At 32.8% G+C, this 23,150-nt stretch overlaps 1 protein-coding gene across 2 annotated transcripts in view; it reads right to left on the bottom strand.

Moving 5' to 3' along the window:
* The window catches only part of LOC136974449 (protein boule-like), a 134,263-nt gene that overhangs the window by 25,033 nt on the left and 86,080 nt on the right, over nucleotides 1-23,150 (bottom strand). For both annotated transcript variants that reach the window (XM_067269353.1, XM_067269354.1), the window contains exons 5-8: nucleotides 16,890-16,949; nucleotides 12,949-12,967; nucleotides 3,748-3,869; nucleotides 3,581-3,652 (exon numbers count right to left, since the gene is read on the bottom strand). In XM_067269353.1, the coding sequence (XP_067125454.1) occupies nucleotides 3,581-3,652; nucleotides 3,748-3,869; nucleotides 12,949-12,967; nucleotides 16,890-16,949 (273 nt within the window). The remainder of the gene's footprint in view (nucleotides 1-3,580; nucleotides 3,653-3,747; nucleotides 3,870-12,948; nucleotides 12,968-16,889; nucleotides 16,950-23,150) is intronic.

The raw sequence follows: 23,150 nt of genomic DNA, 5'->3' as shown, positions 1-23,150 counted from the left end.
CGCAACACATGTGACGAAGCTCCTGAGTCTACGTACCATTGATGAATCTTGTTTTGTGTTCCTGTCTTAAAACATACATAGGATTCCTTTTCCGGGTGTTGTTCATCACTTTCCGCATAAATTTTGTTGATCTGATTTGGATGTTTTTCTTTCCATGTTGCATATTTCCTACATTCTTTCTTTACATGTCCCTGTTTTTTGCAAAAATAACAACTTTTGAGCAAATTCCTTTTCTGAGTTACTGGGCGTGCTCCCACTTTAAATGCTTAATCCGCTTCACATTCTTCATTTGATGAGGTCTTTCTTCTTGAGTGTTCTTTGATTAATTTATTACGTACTAACTCCTGAGTTAAATCTTCTTCTGGACGAGTCTCTAGTGCTGTTATTAAAGTGCTATAGCTGTCTGGCAAGCTACTAAGTAATAATGCTATCTTTAATTTCTCAGCTAGAGTTTCTCCCAGTGCCGTAAAACGATCAACCATTTCCTCCATGTTGGCCAAGTGTATCTCCATGTCGCTGTTTTCTTCTAGTTTTAAATTGCAAATTTTCTTCAATAGATAAACTTTATTTGATAGTGTAGACTTAACATGGTGTTTCCTTATGGCTTCCCAAGCTCCTTTAGCTGTAGTTTCCTTTCTTACTAATGGCAGTTGATTGTCTTCCATCAGGAGGCCTATCATGGCGCGCGCCTTTCCGTCCTTTGTTAACCAAGATGAGTCAGGATCTAAGGGTATTTCCTTTTGTATTATGTCCCATAACTCGTCTTTTACCAACAGCAATTCCATCTTATATTTCCAAATGTGATAATTGTTGTTGTTCAATTTAGTGATGGCAATGTAACTTTTATCCGCCATTGTGAAGTCTTTTGTTCTCGCTGAATATTCTTCTTGCGTAAATTTATTTAGTTTATATTATTCCTTGAATTTACCTTTATCCAAGGGTGTCGCCAGGGGGACGGGCAGAGGGGCAGTTGCCCTCCCCTAGAAATTCGAAAAAGTCATTTAAATGCTAAGTTTTAATTAAAATAATCTTCTTAGGCTTCTTGTAAGTTAAAGAAAATGTTTTATTTGAGATATTTCTTTTCCGGTACATAGTAAATGATTAAAACTTTATGAATCGTTTCTATTTTACCTACATACAATTTATATCCTCTATCAATTTACATCATCTTGCCCCCCTTACCCATTGGCTGGCGTTGTCCTTGCCTTTATCTTTTCCTTATGCTTAATTAGTTGTTGCCGTAACTGGGCCCATAACCTGTTAGACTTGGCGCTTATTGGAAAGATTGGTAAAAAGGCAGTTGGACTAGCGTAACCGGTTATGTAACAAAAGAACAAAGAATGCACAAAGATTACACACGGTCTTAACTCATGGAAGGTCAGCGCTGGAAAGGGGAGAGTGAAATGAGGTCACTTTCCCCGAGGGGTCAACAACGCCACCAACCTTTTATTATGTCAGAACATCTACAAAACATCGCAATCGTTGATTCCAACATCTCTACCCTGTCGACCTTTAATAAAGAACAAAATTTAATAGCATTAATGCCCTGTATACACAAGCTATTGTGCCAAATTTTGTTTCTTAAACTTTACTCATTCTGAAATATTGTTTAATAGTTTGGAACAGAATAAAGAAATTAAACAAATTAGATGCCAACATACGCACGTGGATGCGCAAATTTTTCCCTTTATTTGACATTTTTTTGGGTTCGAGAGATCTCCAAATGTATAGATTTGCAAAAAACTCAGAGAGTCAAATGTGACACGATTCAAATACTTTTTTGTTTTTTATATACATAAGAAGTTGGGAAAATAAAAAAGAGTCGGGGTCGAAGGGATTTTTGACGACTCCGACTCCGACTAAAATACCAAAACTCTACGACTCTAACTCCAACTCCGACTCCACAGCCCTGCAAATAAGCCTTAAAATGTCAGCTGTCAAAGTATATAATGAAAATGTGGTTTAAAATAAAATTGGCTGGTAAAAATACATCTAATTCCTCTAGTGATAAAATGAAATTACTTTCCGAACAATCCAATAGTAAGATTTTCTATTTTTTTTTCCTAATTCCTGGTTTTGTTATAAAATATTTACAAATATTTCTTAGTAAATATTATTTTTATCTCAAAATATAGTATGTGGGAGATGGGTTTTTTTCTTAGTTGTTTTAGGTATGTGCACCTAGATTTTTGATGGTTTTATGCAATTTTTAATTTCCCACTTCTTAGTGCATCAGTATTGCTAGCATATTTTTATGATGAGAAATAATATTTTTTTAATTAAATTTTTGTAATTTTATCAAATATATTAAACAAAAACATTTATCAAAAAACAATTCTTTATCTCTCATGAGGTGTATTAAAAAATTGTATGGGAGGTGATTTTTTAGATATTTTCTTAGTTTTTATGTTATTTTTCGTGCAAATGTAGTAGATTTTGTTGATTTTTTATCTCCCACAAATTTGTCCCAGAAATGCATTGGAAAAATATTAAACAGTTTTTGTTAAAATATAGTGAGTGGGAGATAAGTTTTTCTTATATTTTTTGCAGTTTTTAAGGTTAGTGCATGTAGAATTTGATGGTTTTGGACGATTTTTTCTTATCTCCCACGAATTTTGTCCTAATATTAACTACTACTCATTTATCTGGTAAAATTTAAAGATAAAAAAAAAAGAAAAATTACTAAAACCTGTTAAAAACAGAAAAATTATTCAGTATTATACAATTCCAGTTTACACAGGTTTTGCTACAGTATTATATTTTAATGTTGTCTGTTAATTATTTATAAATAATTTTTCTCAAATATACGATCTGCATTTGAAAAATAAGTTCTAATTAGCAAAATTGTCATATTTATAATGTGGTCTCAGATATAATACAGTATTTCAAAATATTTATACATACAATACTATACAAATAATATTAAATCTTTATATATACATATATACAATAGAGTCCCAATTAACAAAAACCCATTTCACCTAGGTTCTGCATTATCCAAGGAAAGTGTGAATCAGTACTTTGTTAGCAAAGAAAACAAAACATGATACAGAATAATTTGTTACACAAATCTTGGTCAAATAATGCACAACACTAAAAAGAGACTAGATTTTAAAATAATTTATTCTGGTGACTTCTCACAACAATATAAGTTTTAAAAGAGATTTAAGAAATTTTAGTTATAATTGTACATTTCCATTTACCTTAACAAATAAGCTGCAAATAAAATTAACAGAATTTCACTGTATAATTTCAAAGTTCGTATATTCATTCAATGAGTAAGTCTAATTTAAAAATAGAAGGCATCACATTAATGCAGTTAAATAATTTACTAAACATTCTGTGTTATCAGAGTTTTTGATTATCATTGGTACCTTTGCAGTTCACTTTACCTTAGATAATCACAATTCTGCTGTATTTAAAAATATATACATCAGAAGCATTTTGTAATTTGAAAAAATACATTTTATTTTCCATAACTTCAATATAGGCAAGCTAATAATTTTTTTTTATTTATTTTTTTTAAATTTTACTACGAAAATTGAAAATAGCAGAAAATCAAATCTAATCTAATACTTACAGCTGTTTGATATTGGAACTGCTGTTGAGGCACATAGACTGGATGTGGATAAATTACAGAATATGCAGTTTGCTGTAAAACAACAGAATTCTTAAAATTGATCACATTTTAAATTAGAATGTAAAGTAAAAATTGTTGTATTTAGAAGTTGATTTAATAATTTAAACCTGAGGAGGTGAAAGTTGACATAGATTTTCTGGTGTAGTAAAGAAGGCCATGCCATTCTGATACGTGTATGGCATTCCATTATGATAAAATATGGTCCCATTTGAAGCACTTTGAGTTGGATCTAATAATAATTAAAATAAGTTTATTAATTGATTTAAGTAAATCATATTTAACCAATCCTTAAATTAAAAAAAATATATATATATATATATTTTTTTTTTATCATTATGAAGCGTGCAATGCCATAACATTGTAAATGTCATTTTTCTCAAAATACATTTTATTGAAGAAATTAATTTTAAACGTAATGTTTTCTTCTACAAAAAAAAAAATATTGTGGTAATAGTGGTGCTCTAAGTGGCTGTATTTTGAAGTTGAATTTATGTGCAAGCCATAACATTTTAAGTGCCAAAGTGGAAGCCATGTGACTTTCAGTGCATAAAATGTTATGGCTTCTATTTACATCATTTTATTATTCCAAGTAATTTGTAATGCAGTGAGTATTTTTATGATTTTACTCTAAAATTGAAATGAATTCCTTGAAGCACAAAGTAACTAAAGAAAAAATATGCAGGAAAGTGAAAGAACATTTGAAAGAAACAAAAAAATAGTGGCTTAGAATACATTTTCCCTTATCATAGAAAGTTAACCTGAGAAAGGATAAGTAAAACACTTAATACTTCAAAAATATAAGCCTAGACTTGAGATTTACAAGACTTAAGATTTTCAATGGATAGACAGTACGAGTCATTGTGTCTATTCATGGATGTACACCATAGCAGCCTCAGTAGACTTGTAAGAAACACATCTAAAAGTTGTACAACTTGTAGATGTGTTTCTTACGAGTTTGTCAATCTTTTTGTTTCTGTTATAGATGACATCGAGTGTGCCTTTGCTTGCAGAAACATGAGGTTGGATTACTGTCAAGAACTCTTTCAACAATTTTATAAACTGGCTGACTACAATAAATAGCAGAGTTATCTTCAAAGACTTGTTCATCCCCAGATGATAAAAAGAAAATGATATAGTGTGGCTGTCCGCCATATATTTTTGTACATATGTATTATAGATTTAATTAGTTTTAATAATTTTCTCTCTTTCTTAACCCTTCTTTCTAACTTCCTTTGTTCATTGTTCTGGCTTCTGGGAACAGGGGCTTCCCACTCTCCACCCACCAGGGGGCCGTGTGGGACAAAGACTTCGAGGAGAGGACGTCAAATCTGGGTCACGAAGGGTCACTTTTTCTCCGGCCGGACATGAAGAAGCACGGACAAAAACAGCGAGCTTGTGAGACGGAATTCCACGAGGGCCGTGAGGTGAAAATCTGGACTGTAGAATCAGAGACACCGAAAAGAAATTATAGTAGAAGATATTTAAAACATTGACGAACCCAGAGACACGCAGAACAAAGCACCAGCCAGCATCGGAGTTCACCAAGAACAAGGGTACCCCACTATCCTATCAATTCTTCTCATTTCCCTATTTCTATACTTTTCTATCCTTAGGTTTAATTTAATTAAGGATCGCGCGGGTTTCATTAGTATTGTCGGACAAGTAGTTGCCAAGAAGGTAAGCTACTTGGGTTATTGTTACTATCGGACAGTAAGAGAAATTGGACCGAGGGAATCCAAAAGAACTCATCTGTATAGATTATTTATCGGAAAATTAAATTTGTTTTAATTGAATTCATGTGTCTGTGTATTCCTATCGCACTTCACACTTCACAATAGGAAGTATGACCATCCTTCCAAAAGTAGAAGGCAACACTCTTTCACAGTTATCATTTGCTTCTTCTTGATGGAAGTGAAGTAAAAGTTTGCCTTTAGACTTTGTTTAATACATTTGGGGTTACTGCGAGAAGAAGGATTAGTTGATCGGAGAAAAGATTTTAGAGGGAAAAATGAATGCTTTTGATCAAAGAGGAGGCCAGTGCAAACGTATTGAAAAGCAGCTGTGGACAAAAAAAAATAACTGAGAACATTAGGAGTTTTCCAAGTGAAGAAAGTCATAATACTCAAGCTAAAAGTACAAACAAAATGTACTTATCATTTGATCTCAATGTTAACAGAATGCAAAGAGCCTTCCTTGAGAAATTTTGTCAACAGTACTCTGAGAGCAAAGCCCCCAGTTACTTGACAATGGTACAATGAAATTTTCCTGACCAAGTTCAATATATCTTTTCAAAGACCTCACATGGACACTTGCTCAACTTGTGACCACCTTCATATACAAATAAAAGCTGGTGATACATCTGTGGCCGTCAGCCATATTGTTTTCTTGTATATTTTTGTTTAATTCATAAGTTGTAAATACATATATATATATTTTCTATCTTCCTTCTTCCTTCATTCTATTCTCTTATTTCTGTTCCTTTCTCCTTTGTCTAAACAACCTGACCGTTATTGCTGGAGGGCAGGATTACCCCTCCTAAGTAAGAACAAAAGAAGGCGAGGACGCCCTGAAGGCTAAGTGGTGATCAAGGGACACTTTTTTTCTACTGGACCTCGAGAAGGACGGAAGTGTGAGCCAGCGATCGGCCAGGAACGAAAAAAGTCGAAAGGAGGCTAAAGGACCGTCGAGGCAAAGGGAAAATAGACACAAAACCGAGGTAATCGAAAGACGTCGAGGGCAGACAGCCGAACAAGGAAAAAGAGAGAAAAACGACTGCCATTGCGGAAATACACTCCACCGATCATCGTAGACCCGGGTACTTTCCATCTAATTCTATCCACTTTCGTTCTTTCCTAAATCTATCTGTTTCCCCTTTCCTTTTTAGTTTTAAGGTAGATATAAGTTTAGTTTTAAGTCGGGTGTAAAAAGTTTGTGTTACAAGCGCAGGTGTGATTCTTTGTACGTGGCGACCCCTCTTCCTCAGTGAAGTTATTCCAGTTGGGATCATTTGTAAATTAGAAAAGGAAAGAACCGTGTTCCGGAAGGGAAATAAAAAGACTTTTAATTGTGTATCAGTCTCTGTGTTCATACTTGTAAAGTGCATTCGCGGGTTTACAAGCCCTTCTCAACGAACCACCACACATCAATGAAAACAGAGTAGGAATTACATCACTGCAGAGTTAAAGTAACCACAAAAGATACGTCTGATGACAAAAAATGCAAAAACCTCAGATTCATGTTATATCTTTTGACTTGCAGCAGCAAATGTATATACCAACGATGCCCAAACTGTGGCTCGTGAGCCGCATGGCTCTTCAAGAGCTTAATTGTGGCTCAACTAATAAATAAAAAGTATTTGTTATTTATAAAAATTTCACAATGGTTTTACATTATTAAAATGCTTACTTCCTGAAATGGTATCAGGAGAATTAGAATTAATTGAGATGCAAGAAGATCAAGTTCTGCAAATGTTATGTAAATCAGCAAAATCAATCAATGAATTTTGGAAATGTGTACGAATAATTAAGTACAACAATTTAAAAAATGCAGCATATCATTTACTGTCAATTTTTGGATTGACATATGCTATTGAATCATTGTACTTCACGATGAAATTGATGAAATTGGAAGTTCCATTCACAGTTAACGAACCAACATCTAAAAGGATTAATAAGAAGTTTGATTTCTAATTATCAACTTGATTATCAAAAATTAATTTCAACATTACGAATTCATAAACCTTCAACTAGCAAAAAATAAATAAAAAAAATGTAATAAACATATAAAAACAGCTTACTTTAATTGTCAAAATAAATACATTATGATTCTGAAACTTTTTAATATTTTTATACCAAGAACCTGTAGTGCTACGCAACGATGTATTATTATTATTTTGTTGTCTCGGTTTCATTTTTTGTAGGTATCGAGTTTTCTTGTATTGTACCATGTCGCATGTGTTTTTTGTTATGATGTCACCTTAGGTATAAGTGAAAAGCCTTCTGATTGGTCCAGGGTGGGACACGTGAGTGAAGCGGACTTCCGGAGAATGGGAAGTATAAATTAGGAAATTCTCACGATTGAGGACACTTTTTCGTTTTTGGATTCGTCGAGGAAGGTACTAAGGTGAGAGATCAGCAAGAACGTCAGAGTTAGGCCGGGAGAACAGGAGTTGCAAAAGGGAAACCATTTTCAGCCGGGAAGTACTGTGGTGTACATGAGGATGAACGATAAATACGAGATTTTACACAATAGAATAATATTTTATTATTGGTTCACATGGTCCTTTATACACTATGTTCTTTGTGATCCCAACTATACACCGCCGATATATATATACGGTCGGTGCGGTAAAACCAGATACACACAAAGGGGATTGATGCGTTTACGCGACAATGTTCTTTGTTTGTAGCCCTTTCCGAAATAATACAAATTAACTTAAACTATCTTAAACTAACTTATAATCTAAAAGAAAATAGAGGAGAAAAGAATGAAGGGTAAGAATAGAAGAAAAAATGCTGGTGGGGTACCCGGGTTTCTTTCTTGTCTGGTCTTCACTCTTGACGAAATGGAGACTTGCACCGCAGTCACTTGTAGTTGTCCTTTCAATAGCTCCGATCAAATGAAAGAATCTATTTCGCCAAACTCTCAGTTTTAGTTTTCGTCTATGTCAGTTCTTTTCCTGTAGACGACCTAAGCACTTTGTCTCGATCCGTGGTGACGACCACTTTCTTTTCTGTCCGCTTCTTCTCAAAGCTAGCCTCGGAATGCCTCACCCCGCTCCCTGACTTGCCTCAGGGTTTTGTTTTACACACTTGTTTTTCGGTGTTATTCTACGAAATTGTGTTCCCACCAGTGGGAAGGAAAGACCGTTAGAAAATTCGAAGAAAAGATATAGAACAAAAGATTAACAAAACTTAATATTAGGCTTAACGCTACATATATATATACAACAATATGGCGTATCGCCACAGTACAATCCATTTCCATCATAGTGCAATTGAGGAATATTAATGAGAGACGAACGTTTTGTAATGTGAATTACGTCCAGGTTTCAAATAGAACTATTAGTTTTGAGGTTTGGTGTTTTAAAACCGCTCAGGAGCTCGAAGCTGTGTGGCATTCACTTCTAGCCTACTGTCGTGATTCATCGAAAGTTACCGTATGCATTTATTTTGTATGGGGAAAGTGTGTATATATGTATATATAGTATTGGAAATTTAGTTTTAAGTTGATAATTCATATATTGTGTAAACTTGAGCGGGAGGAATTATCTCACTGTTACCGTACTGTTTAAAATAAATCTTTTGTTGTCATTTACGTGCACATGTGTTTGGTCAACATCTGAGTCCTTAGCAAATATATATATATATATTTATTGTCTGTGGATTTCGATCTACTGGAAATCATTACAAACCTTAGATGCAGCTCCCAATATTTTTAGATAGGTAACTAGGGTTCTTACAGCAAAAAGTCTGGGCACCCCTGGTATATACCACAATTAACACACACTAAAATGTAATTATACTCAACAATTTGCATGCTACAACCTTAGAATTCACAATTCTATCAAAGAAAAAAAGATGCATGTGTTTGTGGAGTGAGAACTTTGGAGGAAGAAGGTCCTTGGAAATGTCATCCTGTATATACCATTGTGGCCAACCTGGCAACACCTTACCATGCCCCTAGATTTAGCCGTTTGTCCCCAGACAGTTGTTACTGACCACGTGCATGGTACTGCTAACACTCTCTGTACTACAGCTCCAAATAAATTTGTTTTACCTGTTAAATTCTGTGTTTATTTCATCAAGAACCCAAACCATTATATTGCTATTGGTGACCAAGAGAAGTTGACTTTGTGATCAGACAACTGTGTTGGTCAAAACAAAAATCAATACGTGATAGCCATGTATCTGGTGTTATTGGCCAATAATGCATTTTCAGAAATAACACACAAATACTCTACATAAAGGGTCACATATTTCTCAGTTGTGATTGAAACTTTGCTCTAATTGAAAAATGGAGAAAAAAAATGCAAAGCCTACATGCTAAAAAATCTTGTGGACGTCATTAAAAGTGCAGGGACCAAAACCTTTATATCTGCATCATATTTGAGAAGTTTCATGACTTTAAATAGATTTCCCCATACATTTTTTAATACAAAAGACCTGGGTATCTCAACAGCATCCCAAATTCAACTCATATCAAATAACTTTGGTAAAGTTATGGTTGCTAAAGATGGAGGTAAAGCAGCAAGATGGTCCATTGGGGTTAATGTGCTGAAAGATGGAGTTAGCATTGATGATTTCAAAAATCTTCCACTTCCTCTTGCTCGCTCCCATTTTGGGATTCCTCAAAAGAAGAAACCTGACATTGGTAAAGTGATACCATTTTTAAATCCAACAGCACAAACCAATTTCAAGGAGATGCTAACAGAACCAGATAACTGACTGCTGGATTACTAATAGTTAATCTGTTTCATTATTATTTGGTATTTTCAAAATAATACTTGAACTTCTGTTAACTTTCCAAATTTGAAATTTTTAAATTCATTTTAACTTTAATTACACTAAATATCTTATTGTTTATACAGTAGAGCATCGATTATCCGACTTAATTGGGGACTGGGGTTGGTCGGATAACTGAAAAGTCGGATAACCGAAAAGTATGAAAAAATACATTATTAGTATAGTGTATTGGGCCTGGTTTAAATACTAGCCTCTCTTTCATAGTCGAGCCAGTGTTGCCAGCTAAAACATGCAAAAATTTAACAAAAATAATATTAAAGTAGCCAAGACATAACCAAATATTGTAGCGCCACATCACTAGCGGACATTTGAATTTGCCAACTAGAACGTGGTCGGTTAACTGATAAGTTGGTTAATCAGGGGTCGATAATCGATGCTCTACTGTATTTCCTTTATTTATCATAATTATATTACAATTGATAAAGATTGAAGTCCAATTCCAAGTAGACCTAACATTAGTGAAGCCCGGAAGCAGTCACCAGTAGATTATTGTCAGTTTTTGTTAAAATTGAGTTTGAATTTTTTGTAAATTGTGTTTAATAATTTGAATGTAAGTTTTTGATATTCAAAACTGTTTTTTAGCTGTAGAAACATTCATTTCAAGTTCAATTGTTTTTGGCATTTACAACCTTATGGCTCTAACCCTGTTTTTAAACTTTTTTTGTTTCCTTACTATTATACTTTGGTGTGTGAAATTAAACACAATCTTTTATTCCAAAGTGTAAACTGTTAAAATAATTTTTCTAGCATTTGATTAAAGTTTGTTCACTACAAAAAGTGTTTTTTATCTTTCCTGAAAAGTTTGTTTTGTTAGCATTTACAACGTTATGGCATTGCATGCTTCATATAAGGTTAACAGTAAATAAAAATAATTTCAAAAAATTAAAAAACTATGAAAGTATAACACAAAAAACAAATATGATGATAGGGAGACACATAATTCAGGGGTTTTTATATCCTAATCTTTTTTCAATAATGTACTTCCAAGCTGAAGGTAATGCGTTTGCATCCCTCACGTTCAGGCATTTACTCTTATATCTCTATTTTTTCCATATTCATAGCAATGGTTGGAGAATCTACCTTTTTATTAATGTTTCATTCATCCCACTTTATAACAGAGCCTTCCACCTGTAACATTGCCACTAAAATTGTATTACTACAGTCTTTTTCTACATTGTACTTGTGTTCTTTGACTCACACCATGAGGTTTCTTTTTGTGACTCTACCATCATCCTTTTGGGCTCTTTGATAAAATGCCTAATCTGGCGAAGAGAAAAACGCGGACGGACCCATAAAAAAGTCACTTTTCAGGTTTTGTTTTTTTCTTTTTAAAAATCGCACAAATAAAAATCGCACATAAAAAGAGCGCATAAAAACAGGTTTGACTGTATCTAAAGTGCTGGAAACGTGCAAAATGGTCAGTTTAATATCAATTTTTTAAAAAGTTTCAGCTTTAAAGAATAAGTTTTTATATTAAAGATTTCAATCAATATTTTTCATCTTAAACAGCCAATGCCATTGCTAGTACAGTAGACCGCCCTATAACACGGTAGATACGTTCCGTGTTATATGAATCCGTGTTATACGAGTCACTTAAATACATGAGCCAATCACAGCCCGGCACGTGTGCAGTTTAGGGGATACGACTGTTTGAAAGGTTTTCTTCCATAAAATTAATCGATTCTAGACTAATTTGACTCAACATTTCCAAATCATGTATAATTTTTTGGGGAATAATCCATGTAAATTATGATATAAACAAAAAATTGTAGGATTACTTACCGAGTGCGCACCATTCAACGACGCCATTGCTTAAGCTTGTTTTCGTCGCAGAGCAGCTCATCAAACGGCGTACGCATGTTTCTTGATCAGCGAATTTTTTGCAGAAAAATAATTTAACTTTGAAGACATCATTAATAAAAATATAATTTTTATGGCTGTTGAATAATAAATGTTTTTTAGTAGGTCCAGTGCTCGTTTAAACTCAACGGTTTGTACAATATCCACTATTGGTCCAGATTCGACCAATCCTGTCGTGACACGAGTTGGTGATGACGTTGTACCGTGTTATATGAGTCTCTTTTAGTGTGTTATACGAATACGATCGCAATTTTTTCGCCGTGTTATACGAATCCGTGTTATATGAACCCGTGTTATAGAGGGTATACTGTATTTAGCTGGATGTATGGTCAAGGTTCATTGAGAATGGGAAAAAGGATTGCTTTTAACACTCAAACACAGTAGACAGTGTATTGAATATATCCTGTAAACTTTATGTGGTAAACTTTAATGCAGATAAAATAACTTAATATATTTTAGGCAAGTTACATGCACAGCATTTTTCTAGTTGTACATAAAATCACAGAACCTTAAAAATGAATAAAGTTATGTTAAAATTAAGCACAACATTGATTTTCTGGTAAATTATCCATCAGCCTGTCTTGTACCCATCTTCTCATTTAAAAACTTGAGTTGAATCCAAGAGGACAGGTCTCAAGTGCCACATCAGTGACATGGCCTGACAAGTTCCCTCTTCTCCCATATTGTGAAACATTAGATTACTAGTTACCAACCCATTTTTGTTTTATATGGGTGTTTCCATACTTTTGAATCATCACAGAATTGTTTAGTCTATATATAAATAGTTCAGAATATAACTGTTTTATGGTTATTAAATAATCTCAAAACAGTTATTATCTCTCAGTATGTTAAAATTATGATTTCATTTGAACATCTTAGGTATTTTAACATATTTAAAATAAATTTCTAAAATATTTTACTTACCATAAACTCTTGTAAATGGCTGAAATAAATAAATATGCGATAATTATTTTTATTAATAATATATTTTTAATTAAATCAGAATTAGTAGATTTTTATTTAATATTAACTTTACTTTCTTTAGGAATAATTCTGCCAACGAGAATGAAGTTAAAATTTCATGTATTAATTTCATTAAATAAATAATAGAAAAAATTGTTAATAAATCTATTTTAATGCATTATTTGTTGACTATATTTCTACTATAAAAAACACATTTAATTTAATACTTCATTAATTTACCTTAATCAATTAAGTGTAAAATAAAAATGGTGAAAATATGTAATAATTTGCATTTATAAATATAGAATTAATTAAAATAAAATATTATTATTATTTGAAATATCAAATGAATAGCCAGATTCCTTATCAAGCTATTTAAGGCTAATTAATCATTAAGTAGTTTAATTAGAGATAAATAGCTAGGCTGTAATCTCTTATTAAATTTTAAAATATCAATTATTTATCGTGAGGTTGTCACAATGTCAGAATGCAATTTTTAATATTTTAATTTAAAAGTTAATCAGGGCTTTCAGCCATAAGCTTTCCATATAAGGTCTTGTTTCTTACTTATCTAATTCTGTTCCTTGGATTAACAAAGCATGAACAGACAGATGACATTGGGAATTTGAAAATTGCAGCTCAATGATTAAAAATAAATAAATTTAACTTAGAATATTCTAGAAGAAAAGATCAACCCAGAGAAAGACTCAAAGCCACAATTCCTGCTTACTGTGTAGATGTATTGCCAGTTACACAATCCAAACCTTCATCCAATCTTTGCTTCCATCCTAATTAGTTAATTAATTTATCATACTATTCATTCCAAATTAAAATCTGCTCAAATGTCACCATTTTGAACCCATTGACGCTATTAAGAAAAATTGTTCTTGAAAAGGTGAAAAAGGTGTTCTTTTCTTGGCAGAAATGCTGAATTCAGTACATAGACTCAGGAGGGGACTATTTCAAATACTAATGGTAAATGCAAATATCTTCTATTTGTAAAGTTTGCAAACTTTCTGGACAGACCTTGTATTTATACAGATGGTAAATCCAGAGCTAGTTCTGGTAGGTGTGCATTGCATGCATGCATGCAGGCAACTGATAGCACACTTTAAAACATAATATTTAAATACAGTAAGACCCTGCTTAACGCTGCCTTGATTAATGCTGATTCAATATAATGCAGCCTGCTCAAAGCCTGAGAAAAAAAGTTCAAAATTTACGCTGATTTAAATTATCACAGCATTTTATTAATTCATATATAATACAATTACAGTCAAACCTGTTTTTATGCGGGGGATAGGGACCGCATTAAAAAAGACGCATTAAAAAAAAATCTCACGAAACTTCACGAATGGCTGTAAATAATAGTTTTCACAACACAATTAAAAAATATTTTTTTATGCGGTCAACAGGGACCGCATAAAAAAAGTCTCACATAGAAAATAACTCAAAACCGTACGAAATAGAATTTATTGACAACAGATGTCAGCACTTGACTGCATCGTCTGGTCTATCGTCTGTTTTACATATTTTTGTCCAGGTGGTGTTTTGTTGACTTAAAAAGTAAATTATTTCATTTTTCGCATATTCATGCAATAATATTACTATAATAAGTGCATTTATGCTATAATAAGTTTATTTAGCTATAATAAGTCAACGTGAGACATGACGAATCGCACGAGACTAGTCGCCAACTATACCGCACAAATTAAAAATTCGCATTAAAAAAATCGCACAAATAAAAATCGCACATAAAAAGAGCGCATAAAAACAGGTTTGACTGTATTTACAAACACGAACCAATCAGGAAAAGGTAGCAATTCATCATAGCACTGTACTTTCCTTAAATCTATGTTTGTTTTGTGATGTTAATTTTGGAAAAAAATATAACATTACAGATGCCATAGGCTAGGGGTGGGCAAGCAAGAGTTCAGTGAGAGCCGAAATGTAGGTTTTGCAAAATGCATGGGAGCCACACTTCTGTACTGTCATGGCAGATAGTATGGTAAGGCACGCAGTTTTATTATATAATATAAATATAACATAAAACAAATATTGAATTTTTTTGATAAACATATTTTCACAAAATTATAAAAATAAAATTGTAAAAAAAATAATAAAAAACAGAAATTAACACTTTCAGCAAGAGCTGCATTTGCCCATGTCTGCCATAGGCAATATCAACTTTGCTTGGCAAGTATTGACTGATAAATGCATGAACAAAGTGTGGAAGAAGTTATGATTGAAGGTATCCAAGAATTCTCAATGAGAAGAACCTATCGCTGTATCATTAGGTTGACCAAATTGTCAACCTAATTGATATAGCAAGACTACGAGATGTAGATGAACAGGATATTGAGAAGTTACTGCAGGTTTCTGGTGAGAGTTTTACCAACGACGACCTTAAAGAACTAGCAGAACAAGGAATTCGTGTAGAACTGGAAAATAGAGATTCTGAAAACGAAGAACCCATAGAATTTCTCTACAGATTTCTTTAGTAAAAGTTTGGTAACGATAACCGAAATCGTTGATCAAATTGTATTGAATGATGCAGATTTTGTGCAAAAGTAAGACGAGGCATTTTGAATGTAATCGGCTACAGACATTTGCTTAAGGAAAGAAAAAAGCGACAAATGAAACTACACGACTTTATTGCAAAAAACAAGAATTTCAGAAAGTCAGGACCTTTATCACAAAAAATGAACTTTATATTTTTGGATGCATATGTTTATGTATTATTTAACATATATTATTATGCAAATTAATATAAAAATAACTTAAAATTAAAGTAAAATTTTTGTAAATCTTCATCCGATGGCAATAATTACGATTAATTAATTAAAGTAAAATATGTTTATTTTTGGTCGCATGTTGCCCTTTCCCTACTTACTCTATGTTAAAATGACCTCGTTTAACAGTGTTATATATACTGGAAGACGAGATCGGACCATAGGTAGCATAATTGGCAATGCATCGACATGGTAAGCAGCAGTTGCGGGTTTGAGTTCCAGTCCAGACTGATTCTTTTCTTCCAGTTTAATGTAAATTATTTAATTAAAATTATAATTATTAAATTTATTCTGAGATGGCATATAATGCCTCTCTCTAAGATGAAATTGTTTGGTAATTTATTACTAATATAGCCATTATATAGTCCGATGGTATACAACAGCGGTTGGTTTTATTATTATAATGTATCAGGTTTTCGTAGAGTTGTATGTTTATGTTGAAAAAAAATATCAAACTTGAAATGTATGCTGGCGCTTTTTAAGAATTGGAAAATTAAATGGATTTTGTACAATTAACAAATAAGGCCGCGACTCCACTAGCCGTAAAAGGGCCGTAAAACCCCTCACCGTAAAAGCTTTTAATCACGTGACCATGATATTTTACGACCTGCTCAGGCGTAAAATATCATGGTCACGTGATTAAAAGCTTTTACGGTGAGGGGTTTTACGGCCCTTTTACGGCTAGTGGAGTCACGGCCTAAGGTTCAAGATAAAGCACATTAAATTGTTAAGAACTGGAGAGAAACTTCAACATGTTAAAATTTTTGAGTTGTTTCTTGAGGTAAAAAAATGACTTTTTTCTTCCTCTTCATTTTCTGAATAAAATTCTCTGAAATGAATTCTCTTACTTTTGATATTTTATACATTAAGAAAGCAAGTTATTTTAACTTAGCAGTATTAGTATAATTCAGTAAACAAAAGCTAGCTTACTGAAACCTATATTTTACTTTCATCTTGAATATAAATGTTATTTTAAAAATTCATAAAGAAAATATTAAGTTTTATTTTTGACCTTAATACTGTTTATCATCTAGATAATAATGTCTATTTTAAGCAGTTTTTTAAAACATTTATAATTTTATAAAAAATTTTTAATAAATTATAACATACCTGTTTTTTAATAGCTGGAGCAATGTTTAATTTTCTATCTTTTAATACAATATTATCAGCCTAAACCATAAAGTAAATAAAATAATTATTAAATTTGTCATAATCTAGATTTTATAAAAAATATAAAATATTTCATATATAATTTAATAGTATTCAAGCATATAAAAATATGTTTCTATAAGTAAGCTGCATGTTAGCAGTTATGATATAGAAAATTAACTGATTCAGTAGACATACTACTAGAAACGAGAATACACTTACATAAAAAATCAAACACTTTAAAGTGTGTCAGCTAATGTTTTCGACCATATTCAATGATTACCATCAAGCTGCTTTACATTAATCAAATGTTACAGATTTTTAAAAAAAAAAATAACAGTATAACAGTTTATTAAATTATTAAAAGTTATTTTTAAAAAACTAGCAACAAGTTGCTTAACTTTCCCAGCAACATTAGGTGGCACCATCTGTTATGATATTTTATTTAAAAACTTTTTATATTTTTAACTATTATAAAATAGCAAAAAGCTTAATTTTGAGAGTAAGGATAAGTTTTATAAAAAAACTACAATGCTAATAACAAGTAAAATTGTCATTAAGTCCATCCCTACTGGAGAAACACATGATCTCCTTTATCTCCCCACCCTCAACTTTTAATCATCAATCCCCCTAATAAACAAATCTCCCTGCAAAATTTCAGATGTTTTTGACAAAAACTGAGGTGTAATTAAGCTTCAAAGAGTGAACTAAATTGTGCCATACACAAGCATCTATTCATATAGAAAAACCCCCAATTTTTTTACAATTGTGAACATTTCAAGGTCACAAATCCACAAATGTAAAAATCTGGGGGATCATTTTTTTAGATTGACTGATCATGTATAACATCTGGAAAAGCAATAACTTTATAGTGTTACTTTATTTAAAAATAAAATGGAAAATCAAGAATCAAACAAAAATCTTGAACAACATTTAAAACAAAAAGCAGGAGGAGCTGTACTTAAATTGGTAGTGGGCGATAGATAAAAAACAATCAAAATAAAATAAAATAAAATAACTTACAATGTAAATATTAGAACCAGATTACATAATTCCTACACATGTTCTATTTTGTGGGGATCTCAAACTGGGAAGAGAATATCCAGGTCTATGAAGTTTATAAATCTCCCATTGTGCAGATTTATAGATCTCTAGTTCTTCTATGTGTTTGAGGCTTTATTTGTTTCTTAATTACAGTAATTGTTTGACAATTTTGATGTCCTCTCAAGTTTACCCTGATGAATTCATCTACAGCATACATTGCTAAAGCTGTGGAGGGTAGCTTCTTTTTAATTGTATATTTGTGTTTCCTAAGTTTGACCTAAGCAAGAAAATATGCAATAGAAACAACATACAGTAGAACCTTGCTTAACAAGCATAATTCGTTCCAGAGTTTTACTTATAATGCTTTCTCATTATGAGTAAAACTCTGGAACGAATTATGCTCGTTAGGCAAAAATTTTTTCCATAGAAATTAATACAAAATACGATAATGCGTTCCACACCAAAAAAATGTTCAAATATTTTATGTATAACGTTTATTCAAAAAAATTGTACAATATACACTGTTAAGAGGTGTGATTCATCATCATCATCTTTTCTTCTAGTGCGGAATGAACCATCCTGGAATGAGAATTTAATTTACAAAAGCAAAAAAATAACGAAAAACAAAAAAATCACAGCTAATATGTTTGATAAACATTCCAAACGATATGCCAAATTATTGGGTTATGTAAAGGCTATGATTAAATATTAGAAATTAATTAATTTGACTAGAGGTAAGCAGTTATGTTTCCATCTTGTATTAAATTTAATAATTATAAATAGTTAATTTTTAATTCAGACATTTCTAAAATTTAATTTGGAATCGGTCATTAAATTTAATGACCCAAGAATTTGGCATATAGTTTGGCGTGTTTATTATATAACGGGCTATGGTTGTTGATGTTTATAAGTAATATGTGTGAACACAAGTTTGGAAAAATATGTGATCACAAGCAACACTAAGATGCTAGCGGAATGAGTGCTAAACACAGACTGATGGAGCAGGCCGCATACGCACAATTCAAGACTTCCCCTCTCCTCATCACTTGTTATGCAAAACATCACTCATTAAGTGAGGAAAATTTTTACAATTTGTTTTGCTCGTTATGCGAAATATTCGTTGTGCGAAGTGCTCGTTAAGCAAGGTTCCACTGTATTTCAAACTTTGGCTGACTCTGTGGTCTATAATGGAAATCTTATATGCACCAGGTAATTGCAGAGGGTTTATATGGTTTTTATTGTTTCTGAAAAGTTTGTACAGTACATCAGAGGTTCCTAAAATGGGATTTTTTCACAAGTTTATGGAACCAAGGGGTGGTGGATCAAAAAAGTTTGGGAATCACTATTGTACAGTAATCATACAATTCATTCTATAATATACCTTTCTATCCATGGTTTTTTAATTACTATAAGGCAGCCTGATAATGATTATTAAATATGGTTGTGAGGTTTCTTGAATGTGTAGTCTACCAATGCTTTTGTGCATTGCAGTCAAAGATAAGTTAATGCATCTTACAGTCAAAGATAAGTTGCTCACTATTCTCACATTTTGTCAGGATGAGATGAGAGAATGGAACTGTATGGGGGTAGTGATGGCAGACACAAAGATTTACAGTTTGACAATCAAACTCATGTTTATTATAACAATATATGCTTACAATTTGATCCCCCACTAGAGAGTTAGACACGGCTTTAATGATTATCCATTGACGGTCCAAAACTCAGTGGAGTTATTGGAGGCTTTGAAACCGCTTAGCATAACTGATTGAACATACATCACTGTGCTTGATTTCGTATCATTATACCCATCTATAAAAATCCAGCCATGCTTTTGCACTATTAGGGACCTCTTACTAACGTCTCACGGTACACACCGTAAACAAGTTTTAGAACTTGCACACCTGTTATGCTACACTTCATTTTTTTGGTTCAACGACAGTACTTACCTCCAGAAATACAGTGTCCCTATGGGCAGCCCACTTTTGGGAGATTTGTGTGAGTTAGTCATCAGACAACTAGAACAAAGAATCGTACCTATATTTGGTCATAACATACTTATATATAAAAGGTATGTTGATGACATCTTCATTATGTGAAAAACTAAGCCCAATATCAATAATTTCATTGATGCAATGAATAATAACCCGTATGGCCTCTGCATCAAGTTAGACCAAATAAGTAATTCGAATGCAATCTTCCTTGATATCAATATACAATTGGAAAGTGACAGGATATCAATCAAAGACTATTACAAGCCATTCTATACTCCTCTATTCATCCCCGCCAATTCTGATGACCCCTTTTCATACAAGGTAGTGGCGTTCCGGGCCCTAACCAAAAGAGTGTTCACATACAACTCAAAATTTGATGATACATTGGCAGAATTACAACGCATCCAGAACATAGCCTCAAGACACGGGTATGGGCGAAGATTAACTCATAACCCTGCGTTTGCATTAGTCGCACGTATATAATATTAACAACTATAACTCACGCACTAACAACTCGAATAATCCTCAGTCTGGGCCGTGGTTGAATATAACCACCACCTTGACCCTATTTATAGAGATATTGCATATAAGAGGAGGAGTACTATTTATGACATCCTCCACAACTGCAAAGATGACATAGACAAAAGATTGGCTTCAGGGGTATATTCTTTTCCACCATAGATTTCAAAGGGACCTTGTGTATAGTGGCTCTACGATACATTCTCTAGATAAGCATCTATGAAAACACAGGTATGACATTGATCATAACAGAGGCACCACTGCCCTATCTACTTATGCTTTGACCCCGGGCATAAGAGCAGACCTGCACAACGTGCAAATAATTAAACTATCACACCGAAGAGAACACATAAATTTGCTAGAAACTCTTGAAATATACAAAGCGGGATTACGCAATAACTGCATCAACTCAAGGATGTGATTAATATTTCTAAGGCTTGGAAGTTCTGTTATGAAGGTGAGGACCCCATAACTCCATTTAATGTGGCTCTCCACCGTTGTGTGCCATTGTAAAAATATTGATATATTCTTTTGTTTATATATTCTTCCGTTTAGGCAATGCTTGATATGCACGCACAGAATGAATTTTTATATGCAACGTGTCATACATTCTAAAAAATGTTTAAATCTTCAAGCACAACAGCTCTTTGAATCCTGGAATTTTTAACCTAAAGAAGACCGGAAAATACAGTCAAAAATGTTTGTTTAACAATTAAATATTTTACTGGTCACTTAAAGTTTGTTGTGAGTCTATTGTATATTATACCAGTACCTATAAACGAGTGTGGCTAATGTGTATACAATTCTTACAATTAATGATCACTTTGAGATGGTTTGAAGACAAGGAAACACAGTCCAAACTCCTACTGAGGTCCATTATTGCAAGAAATGAAGATGAGAGGATAAGTCCAGTTTACTCTGTTGGTCCTTCTCTCTAGACAATGTTGGGTCTTCTTGCAGAGGAAGGAAGGCCATGCAGAGAAGCTCAGTCACTTTCATAAAAAGGACTGGGTTCCTTCTGGGTTCATTCTCCAGACTTGAAGGACCCCGTGTCCTTGACAACACAGTTTTTTATACAATTTGTCCTCAAATTCCAAGTTTGGATTAGTTTGTCGCTTTTCCCATCTGATTGGTCCCTGACCTGCTGCTGGAGACTGAATTTGGGTGGCAGAGGTGATGATCACCCCTTTCACCCCGATGTGAGCTCACTTTCTCTGAAGGGTTTGGTTATGTTCCCTCAAACAATTGCCTGTGAATTAGAAAAAATTGTATTTCTCTTCCCTTTACAAGAGAATGTAGCTGTGTCCACAAGGTTCCCAGATACACCCTCTCAGAAAGTATTTAATTTTTTGATTCTGATGGTAACAAGCAAAGTTTTATATCAATGTCACTTTCCTTCTCTTACGCGAATATCAAATGACAATTAAGTTTTACAACATCAAATTTCTTCATTTCCACTGACTTCTGCAGATATCATCCAAAAATTTATGTTAATTCGATGGTTACATCCCTTAACTGTTGGATATGGTCTAGACATCACTTGATCAAAAACATTAGTCGATGTGATTGAGCTGTTTGCTGATTTAAGATGTAAATGTATTCTGTTTCTGGTGTTAACAGTTATACAATATGTTTAAATTTGAATATGTTTCAAAAAATGTCTAAATCATAAATTTAATTTTATATGTTTTCTTGCCTGTGATAATCTAACTTTTTGTATCTTTAAAAATGTAATAAGTATTGTGGATTCTAAATTAACTTAAATTTATGTATTTGGTCTACGTTAAAGATTTTAATTTCTCAATTCAAGACACCAGCTTGAATATAAATTTGTGTAAATAACAAACAAGAACATAAAATGCAACAGTTCCTATAAAATATAGAAACAGTAATCCTCAATAAATTTAATTGCATAAATTAATTAACTTTATCTCTAAAACAATTGTAAAAAAAGAGGGAATAAAAAATTAAAAATTCTTTATTGTTATTGATTATTGAAAAACTTGAGCATCTAAACTCAATGAAAAAGTGTGATAGTGTGTGATACTTAAACTTTTGAACATTATTGAACATCTAAACCTTTACTTAACCACTATTCAGTAAAACTGCATTTGTCATAAAGTACAAAAACAGCCACTCATACCTTTAAATGCATTTAAAGGTATGAGTGGCTGATTTTTTACTTTACTCAAACTTTAGTAGAGCATTTCACGGGATTATAGCCAATTGATGCAAATTCTATTATGCCAATTGATGAATAGGCATCTTGGATCTCTACTCTAACTATCTGATTGGCTAAAATTCAAGCAAAATTGAGGGATGGAACATCCAACGTAAACTTTCTTCTTTGTTGGCTTTTGTCCTTCACACTTTTTCTCTTAAACAACCAAAAAAAATTTGATTTTCTTTGAAATTTGTAACATCTGTTATGTTTATTGCCTTCTCGTTTCAATCAAAGTGAGTGCTCAGGTACCGTTCCCGTGATGCATCAGCAACGATTGCCACCTGGCGGACTCACTAATAATTTACATTTTAACATCTCCAATACAACATATTACATCTCCCTCTTTTACACAAAGTCTTTGAAACGCGATGGCCTACGGACCACCCGACCTGCTCGAGTTGTCAAGTCCTTAGCCTCATTGCCGTTCATCTCCCGATTTTTTAA

Source organism: Centruroides vittatus, unplaced genomic scaffold (assembly GCF_030686945.1).
Source record: "Centruroides vittatus isolate TY-2023 unplaced genomic scaffold, ASM3068694v2 contig_349, whole genome shotgun sequence".
NCBI classification, from domain to species: domain Eukaryota; kingdom Metazoa; phylum Arthropoda; class Arachnida; order Scorpiones; family Buthidae; genus Centruroides; species Centruroides vittatus.
Note: the sequence above shows the minus strand (reverse complement) of the source record. Positions and strands in the feature narration are given on the sequence as shown.